Source organism: Chelonia mydas, chromosome 11 (assembly GCF_015237465.2).
Source record: "Chelonia mydas isolate rCheMyd1 chromosome 11, rCheMyd1.pri.v2, whole genome shotgun sequence".
Classification (NCBI taxonomy): Eukaryota; Metazoa; Chordata; order Testudines; family Cheloniidae; genus Chelonia; species Chelonia mydas.
Genome location: NC_051251.2, coordinates 20,205,759 through 20,215,909, shown reverse-complemented (window position 1 = coordinate 20,215,909; position 10,151 = coordinate 20,205,759). Strand labels below are relative to the sequence as shown.

At 35.4% G+C, this 10,151-nt stretch overlaps 1 protein-coding gene across 4 annotated transcripts in view; it reads right to left on the bottom strand.

Annotated features, from left to right (window-relative positions):
* Positions 1-5,483: 5,483 nt before the first annotated feature.
* The window catches only part of SPOPL (speckle type BTB/POZ protein like), a 61,744-nt gene continuing 57,076 nt past the window's right edge, over positions 5,484-10,151 (bottom strand). For all 4 annotated transcript variants that reach the window (XM_037912022.2, XM_037912024.2, XM_043524995.1 and 1 more), the window contains one exon: positions 5,484-9,765. In XM_037912022.2, the coding sequence (XP_037767950.1) occupies positions 9,621-9,765 (145 nt within the window). In that variant the 3' untranslated portion in view covers positions 5,484-9,620. The remainder of the gene's footprint in view (positions 9,766-10,151) is intronic.

Below are 10,151 nucleotides of genomic sequence, written 5' to 3'. Positions count from 1 at the left end.
ATATGCCACATATGCAAGTGGAATGAATTGGCCCATAAGGTCCATAACAAAGCATTTATGTTGCTCTATATCTACTCCCTGCACCAATTCACCTTGAATAGAGAGGTCTGTGAATATGCAGCACCTTTCAAATACCATTTACTCAAACAGCTAAGGAGAATTTGGATAACATCACTTCAATATTTAAAATTACAATAAAAAATTAGTTTACAAGCCTGCTCCTGCATATAATTAAAACAGTTCTGATAGCTTCTCAATATAGGACTTCAAAATCAGCACCACCAATTAAAACGGCCACTTAGTCAGGTCAGCAAATATTACACAACACCACCTAAATAGAACCCAAGGACATAATCCCTGAAGAAGCTCATTTGGCACTTTAAACTGTTCCAAGTATCATTAATGGTCTTTTAGAGCTGTGGTCTCAGCCTTTTGCATAAATTGGTAGGGGCTGTAATCTGCAAAGGCAGCATACTTATTTCCTGGCATGGGATCTGACTCTCTTATTAAACAATAATAAAGGATTGGTGACTGATCTGATGGGAGTCTCATCCATTACTCCTCCTATAGTGTAAAGGTAATGGTGATGTTATGAAAGCTTTTCTATAGTAGAGGACCTGCAGGAGGGGAGAGTAGAATTTTTAGATCTATTCTATACTATCCCTTCACAGCAATTCACAGACTTGTTTACGTTGAGCCTAGAATTTAATTTTGGACTTTCACTCCAATTCTCCTACTTCACATGCTTGTACCACCCAAAGCTCTTCCCCCCTTTCATCCCCACTATACACTTTTCTGGCATTTGTATCTTTTCCCTATCCTCACGATAGCTTAGCCAAACTCTACACACATTTACGTGCAGATCACCAGCTTCAGCCAAGAAACGCACAACACAACTCACAAGATGGCTACTCTAAATTACACTAGTTGTCAATGAACCGCCAGGAGCAGTTATGGCAGTCAGGGTCATGCTCCCTCTTTCTCCCAGCTGTGGGCCCTTATGCCAATTGTAGGCAAAGGAATAAGAAGAGCCACAACTCCAGGCATATGCCACTGAAAGAGACCCCCCTACACTTGGGTGATACTCTCATAGTTGGCTATCCTGGTTCTAAGGGCCAGTTTGAGCCAGCATAATCCATAGCAGGCCAAAGGCAGGAGAGAATTGGGACTCAGTACTTTCCATCTTTCCTCACAGGTTATTTCCTTCAGGCTTTTATTTTATGTGCGAAGACATACAGACAACATAGCAGCATGAGATTAGCAACAATTAATGTACATCTTACTTTCTACAACGCATTGCATGGTGTGTCTGGAAACATCACTCAGGTCTTAAATTTGGTAGTGGTCGGGTGGTGGTGGCACAATGATGCTACAGACTAGTTCTTGTTGCCTGCTGTGGGCAGGCACTTAAATTGCATGCTTCAGTAGCAGGGAATTTGTTTTTGAATTTCAAGGTCCGATAAATATAACTGAACTGGGTTGGAAAATTACGTGCACCTAATACATACAAATTAACCTTAAACCTTTCAGAGTTACCATTTTAAAAGTCAAAATGATTTACTTGGGAAAAAGGTCAAAATATCCTGGCTCCCAAAAACTTTTAGTTGTCAAGACATCTTAAACATACCAGTCTTCGCAAATACTTCTAAAATGTGCTTTTAGCTGTTAATAGTAATCAGTTAGCTACATTGAGTGATACGGTATTGCAAAAACATTTAGCAATGAAGTTACAGAATATTCATATATGTAAATACACACAAGGAAAGAACTTCAAGTTCCAGGCCACAGGGTGCAGCATTGGGACATATGGGTGCTATTCCCAGCGCTGCCACCGACTTATTATGTGACTGACTTACTATGTGACCTTGGGAAAGTTTTTAGATATATCAGGATGAAAGATTTTGCAAGGGAACTTGCACAGTATCTGTCTATCCCATTACAGTCTAGACAGAACTATCAACAATGTGTTTTTGTGAGGCTAAAAATTATTCAACAATTGAAATTTAAAAATAACTGAACAATGATGTCGTCATGTCAGACAGCAAAATAACTGAGAATTTTAAACTCATCTTACACTATAGTTACTCTTTGAAGGACTAAAAATGGCCTAGGTCCATATTCTCCAGAGTTACATATTTGCTTAACTTTATGAACTGTGAGTAGTCACATTAACTTCCCTGGGGCTGCTCTCGGTACATAAAGTTAAGCACGTGCATATGTTTTTGCAGGATCAAGGCCATAAAAACTGTGTGTGTCTTTCAAGGACTTCCACAAAATGTGGTTCTCTAACTGCTGGGACAGCAAATTAAAAGTCAAGCTGTTCTTTTTTTGGCTTGTTCTTCATCACTAGTAATAAGTAAATTCTGTTAGAGCAATCTAACAATTTTGTTGATTCACAATGCATAACAGAATCCAGCTCCCACACTTGTATGAGTGTTGACTCTGCAGAGTCAGTAGGAAGAAAGAGTAGTAACATACTTAAACTGCCACTGACTTAATTGACTGCCACCATTCTGATCAGTTGGTGCCATATTACAATTCATAGTTTATTGCAATAAAAATTAGCTACATAAAAATAGTTTGTTTCACTGTGTTCCAAAAGTCTAGCCAGAATCCAAAACAAATACCAGTGTCAGGCCCCTACACCTTATTTTGGAATAGAATCTTTCAAAGCAAGTTAAATTCTCTTTACTCCACAGGATTTAGAATGTATTTTGAAGGATACTAACCTAATCTGCAGTGGAATACTTTAGTACTGACTCAAAACCAAAAAGCCTTTCTACTCTTTGTATAAAGTCTTGCCAAACAGAAATTCTGCAGTCTTGTTTTTCCCTCCCAGGAGTTCCAAATTGCAAAGTCACTTATCTGTCATTTATAATATTTAAACAATGAAAAATTCAGTGGTACATTGTGCAGTGGTTTGTCAACCCTCCAGGATTGTCCTGGAGTATCCAGGAATTAAAAATTAATCTTTAATTAAAGATTGTCATGTGAGGAAACCTCCAGAATATGTCCAACCAAAACTGGCAACCTTAATTGTGCATAACTGAAAACATGGCTTCACATAAAACTGTCAATTTAAAATATTGGATTGAGATAACTTGTTTGCCTGTAGTTGCAATGCCATCTCCTCTTTTCCAGAACACTCAGGAATATCGTCAGCAGAATCTGTCTTTTGTGGTAGCAGTAGAAAAGGAAGTCCCTTGCACAATAGATCTGAACTGCTTTATTCCATTTCTGTGCTTGTATTTCTTCCAGCTTTCTCTAGCAGAAGAATGAATCTTCAAAATAGATGATGCAACAATAAAATAAGCTACTCAGGGTAGACAGTGGAAAATTACAAAAGAGCCTACAGCAAGATAAGCAGTCTAAAAAAATCTGGTACAATTTGAGCCAATTCCTGCACGATCATAATTTTAAATGCAAAGTCATTTCTGCATGATGCACATAGTCAGTTGTATCTTTAATACAATCTGTTAGAAATAAACTCATCCAAATAATATTTGTATTGGAATTTAATTGTCCAATAATCTTGTGACATGCACTGCAAACAACTCCATCATTTGTAATGGAAGTTCAGACTGACAGATAGAAAACCTCAAACTTAAATGTTTTCAATAAAGAGCATAACTGAGTGCGCTGTATACTTGGTTTAAAATAAAGGCTACGATAAGTTACATTACAATCTAAAAACAAATCAACATTTTAGATAGTTAAATTAAGCTTCTAAAAACCAGTGTAGGTTATCATGGCTATTAAACAACTACAAGAGCAAGTTATAAAATCCAAGGGAGTAGCATCAAAATATACGTTGTATGAACTGGCACTTCCCATATCTAGCCAATTGTCTAGACTGTTGCACGCTTGGCATTCTGTGTAGTAGGGAAAGTGTCTTATTTCCATGACTTATCCTACCAGCCCCATCAAGATTTGCTACTCAATTTTTTCTCTGAAATTATAAAGTTGAAATAAACATGTTGAAACAAGTAAACTGTTCCCCAAAAGTTGCTGAAGACAATAAATGTTGCTAATGAGACTTGAGCAGAGATAAGATCCTGTTATATCTTTACTGTAGAATATTTATGATCTAAAGTATTCGATGAGGAAAAGCTTTCTTAGTTAGCCCATCAGTTTCCCAATATGAAAACAGGAAGTGACTCACTAGACTTTAGAACAAGAAGAAAACAATTTTGTCTCAATGCTAAATTTAAATCTAGTAAGCTGCACAAAGCAAGGAATTATTGTGAGATGACAAAGTAAATGCCTCATCTCCACAGAAGGAAAGATGACTTATAAGGTGCTCCTTGATAAAAATACAGTACGTCTCAAGCAGGCAGAGTCAGACGACTTAACCAGAAGAAAGAGTTTTCTTTATCAACTAAAATGTACTGCCTAGTTAAAGAATTTTTTTGTAATGACCTGCAGAGTATAAGCTAAATCTCATGGTACGTTTGTTTTCTGTGCCAGATCAATAAGGGATTCTTTGGAGTTAACTGGGTGGGGACATTGTTATTAACTGTTGGCATGGACCTCAGAAAGAAGGAAGTTAATTGAGCTCACTAGATTGACTCCAGAGTGAGGTAACTGCTTAAGACCCTAGTCATAAGCAAAGGGGGTAAAAAGGGCCTTCGGTACTGACCGGTGTCAGGAAAACAGATGTATTTTAAGTTGCCTAGGCATTGCTACACAGGATCTTTCTTTTTGTTACACTGAAGATTACCTTTTGGTCCTTGTTAATTGATGTAGTAACTTAGCTCAATAGTGTCCATTTCTGAAAGTCTATCTTTTTTAAAGTTTTATGTTTTCCTCCAAATCCAATGTGATTTATTTTCTTTAAATCAGCAATCCAAATAGTTGTATGCATTTTTGCAAATATTAAAAAAAACCAGGATACAAAATATCTACAATACATTAAATAAACGAGCTATCAATACAGGTCAAACCCAAACATTTTCTTGAAACAAATGTTAATGATGTCACCAGCACATCTGCCCCTCATATATCTATGTCCACTCATTAATTTTCTTAGGCTTTCAATGAGTCTCGTACTATTCTTTTAAGGTCTTGGTTCTGTGGTGGAAATGGAAGACACACAAGGGTATTTTATAGAGCCTCCACTACCCCCTCATTTTTAAACCAAAGGATTTTAGCTTGGATACCTCCCCCAATGATCACCACTTTGGAGGTATTGCATGGGGAGAAGTTGGTCTCTCAGGTAGGCAGGTATCAAAATATTTAGAGTTTTATAGGTCAAAACATTTCAACACCAGCCTAAAGACTAACCAAAAGCCAGTGAAGGTTGTAGAACAAGGTTGCGATATGCTCTCTACTGGAAAAGCCACCAACAACATTCTACACCATTTTAAATTTCTTAATTGTCTTATGTATATATGTCTATTAAAATACTCTTATCTCAAGAGAAGAAGCATAGGTAACTACAGTGAGTTCCAAATCCAAAAGAAAATACAACTTGCACAGAAGAATTCTGTATAAGTAACAACTTTATTGTAACTTGATGTGCTGAAATGCAAAAAATATTTTCAGCAACAAGATACAAAAAGTATTTCACCATTAACATCAGCTGATAAAAATGCTGGATGGTTTGATGCAAGTGTTCACATATCTGAATTCTCTTAATCATTTCCACCTCAAAACAGGTCTAAATCATTTCATTTGTTTCATTTCTAAAATAGGACTCATTTATGTTAAGCCTTCTTTTTTGAAGTCTCAAAAACCAGGATTAGCTAGGTTACAGAGATGATGAAGTCTACCAATGCAAACACTTAAAAAAATGAATTCCCTTTCCAAACTAAGTCCATTTACTGCAAACAAAAGCCAAGTTGCGAGACTAATTAAGATAGACTATAAACTACACACCTACCGTGAGATCAATGCCATTTGAGAGAAAAGTTAATAGTGAATTTTAGTGTAAATTAAAATTAAGAATATTTAACTTGGGCAAACTAGATTTTAACATTAGTTTTGATAGCATTAGTTGTATCTCAGTTTGCACTCTAGTATCTTCTATAACAGTAGTCTTATTCCATGAGGGTGGATTATTCTATGCAGGTAGGTGGTACGTAGGCCTTACGCTGTCCCTAAACAGTGGTGAGTTTCACTCTAAATATTTAAATCACTATGAGAATCAAATACTTGAAGTGAAAGACCCAAATCACCCTAGATAACTTAAACCTTCCTTTGTGTTTGCAATTTCCACATTTAAGAAATCACAAACAAAACAAAAAAAAATCAGTTTGTAATCATACAACCAGTATTATATTTTTGCAGGAGACCATTATCTAATACACAAGTCTGTAAAACTTGTTAAAAGTTTTAGTATTTATTATCCAGACAGTAATCTGAATTTAAGAACCAAATAAGAACCAAGCAAAACATGGTGGAGTTCAAATCAGTATTCCATAACTTGTATCTACCTCAACTCTAGTTATTTTTGTACCAAACACCATTCTCCTTAAGAGCTTGTAAAATACCTTTTTAAAAGATTTAATATCCTATTAATCTTGTATTCATTGCAAAGGTATATTAGAAAAGGCACGCTGTGTTCATACTTCAGAATGCAGTAAATGGACTATAAAACAAGGATTTTTTTAAAACTTCATTCAAAACACCTCCCCAGAAAAGGTCCAAATGGAAAAATGATGTAATCAGCTCTACCATCATTCCAACAGTGAACTGAGTGCTTATTTTTAGAAAGTCATTAAAAAAAAAAAGCACCACACAAAATCGCAGATACACACACACACACATGCAGGGTTCTCCCTAGAAAAGTTTGAAAGTGGTAGCTATTGTATATTTAAGAGACTAGTGTTAGAAAGCAAAAACAAGACACCGTTACACTTTGTGCTCCAAATCCTTTAAACAGACTAAATACATTTTCAGGATTTCTGTATGCTGGCCCGAAAAAACTGTACTTTTATACTAGAGAGAGTTTTACATCTGCTGAACTTAAAACTGGTCATTGTGTTTTTAAAGAACGCACTCTTGAGATGTGGGGAATAAAAACAAGGGGCTGAATCTAAAGGAGAAAATTGTTCTGACCAGCTATTTATTTGGGTGAGAACACTGCATGTGGTTCAACCAAGAATGAGAAGGTGAATAATTAGTGCACACTGAAGAATACAGCAATTGTTTTACCTTTTTCTTAAGAGCTGACAAACTTAAAATTATACATAATAAATCAAATATAAGCAGATCAATTGTCGTGATTTTCCATTACTGTACATGGTATGCACTGCCTTACTGGAAAAATGGATATTTCTACAAATGCAGATATACTTACAGCACAGTGTTTGACAATTTTTGGTACAAAGTGTGCCATTAAGCTTTTTAAAAAAACCTTCAGAACAAAATCCTTAAGCTTCGCATTAGATAGCTGTATGTTGTAATTTAGAACAAGCTGAACTGGACAATCATAATTACAGTATTAAATATTCAAGTCACTTTGTATATTAGAGCTGCAAGTTTCAACAGTGAGCTTGTTCATGATGAGTACGAATATATTAGTTCTAATTTGTAATACACACTGCAGCAAAAATGTCGCTATTTTGGAGGGAACAAGGATCCTTATAAACCCTATTATGAAGAATGCTTACAAAATCTTAATTTAGATGAATATTTAAAGAAAAAACTGATAAATTGCTCCATAAATAGAGTCAGGTAAGATGCCCCCTGTACCGTTCAGATACTTGTCTAAGAAGATTTTATATTTAAGCCACATTAAGATTTAGTTCAAACACAGTGTGTGCAAGCATTTGGAGGTTTGTTTTTTAAAAACTGGACTGGGCACTTATTTCTGGTTGGTCTATGCTAAAGGTTTACTTGGTAACAAAATATAAAAGCATATATACTTTACCCTCCTAAAACTTCATGAGCATTAATTCTGAGAAATCTTAAAGAACTTAGGAAGGAGATATCTTTTCAGAAGGTAAATCTTAAATTTCATTTTTCATGTAAGTCTATAGGCAAACTGAAGTCTTTATCTTAATATGTTTATAAATTACAGTGAGATCTCCTCTCATTTCCCACTGTTAAATGCAATCTTGCCAAACAAAAAATATAGCATATTACCACCCTTACAGTAAATTCAATGTTATAACTCAGGAAACATTTAGAATGTGCACTACTGCAGATTTCCCCCGCAATTGTAAACAAAGCTATCAAACACTGAAAATGTTGGTATTAAAGCTGAAGTTCATATAATAAAGAACTGGCCCATGATAAGCACTTTACAAATGTTTCATCCTTTTCACATTATACCATCCACAATGCTAGTACAACAACTGAAATGCTAGAAAAAGCAAGTCTATGCTTGCAAATACCATCTGACATTTCAGGTACCTATTCTTCCTACTATACGTTACTTCCACTGGTATGAATGGAAATTGTGCACACATGTTGAGTGGAGAACAGACCCTCTTCCGAAGTTTTGTTTCGTCATTCACATGCCTTTCTCAAAAATGTGAAAATATTCAACATAGAACATGAGAGCTTACAATAGTCATGTTCAATTAAGTCTTCAAAGACATGCTTTTCTTGTTCATAATAAGAAAACTAAATCCCATGTGGCTGTGGGCATCTTAAAATGTATTTAAAAAGTTACGCCACAATTACCGGTACCTCATTAATTCATCAAAAGCAAAATATATATGTACCACACAACATACAAAAGTTACGCATTAAAAGTGCATAATCAGAATCCATTTGGCCCATTTCTTAAATTTACATTTGGTCATTCTATGCATCCTTTACTTTTCTATGTAACCATACATGTGGGATATAAATAATTTTTCTTCAAATACAATACTATTCTTTCTTCACAGAAAAATCTTTAACCTCTCACCCTATTCTCCATTAAATGTAAACTAGTGATGGACCATGAAGAAACACAGGCAAAAGGTTTATTATGTGTTTCTTTTTTAACGTTCGTTGGACAGCTTTGACATACACACAATAGGCATTACAAACTATATTGAAAATACATTTTTGGGCCAAACCATTGCATATTTGCCCCCACAATGAAAAATAAATTATGTTCAAAGCAGTATATTGCCATTAATAGCCTGTTGGCATCCTCTGAAAGTAAACTGGTTCTCCCTATGTATTGTACTTGGATTGGGGGCACATTATGTGCCTCCAGTTCAAGTCCTTTTAAAGAGAGTCTAGTTGAAACCTTCCAGTTAGCACAGAACCAAACTATAATCTTCATTTTTTTTTTTTTTTTTTTTGAAAATAATGGAAGATCCCTTTCAAAAGTTAATCTTCAGTTATCAACTTTACTGCATTATGGAGCTAGTGCAATCCTGCATAGCCTAGTCAGAAAGACAAGGCACAATAAAAAAAAAAATCAAGATACATTAGACTATATGGACTAGAGAGTCATTGAAGATAATTTAAGGCCTTTCAGTGAATTAGAGAGTAATCAGTCTAATTTAAAGCTGAGGATTAAACCATAAATTATCCAACTGAAAAGCAAACAATAGGCTTTTTCAGCTTCTGTTCTGTGGACAAGGATAACAAAAATTCTTGTTATGGTTTGTGAAAACACCTCTGGACATGGAGGAGTAGAGTCATTTCAGTTTCTCTAAAGTTCATGGAAGATTTCATGACTGCTTTAGTCGTTTGCGTGGAATGCCAAACTGTGGACACTGTGCAGATGCTAATGCTCGAAAGGCCTCTGCCACTAAGTGAGGATGAGAGTGGATCATGGACTTCCAGCCTGCTGTTTCCATTATGTCTGTTGCTTGGCTGAAAACAAAAGGTTTAAGAATAATCACAGTTAAAATGATTTATGTCCATATAATGCTGAATCCTCTAAAAGCTGAAGCCAGAAAATACTTAGAATGATTTGACATGTGGAATATTGTATTTGAGTATAGTTGTATGTTATTTGTAACCAACACTGTATTCGCTTATACTTTAGTGAAACTACAGATTAACTGGAAGAAATATATCTAGCATTGTTCTGTAGTTGAAATTTTCCCCAGAGTGAAATGATCTATGCCATGCCTTCAGCCAAGACTATACACTAATTGTGTGGCAGTCTGTAAGAAGAGTATCAACATATTTTATATGCCAGTTATAAATCTTCACTACTGAGCTCACTGACACTGTGGCAGTACATGCTGTATCCT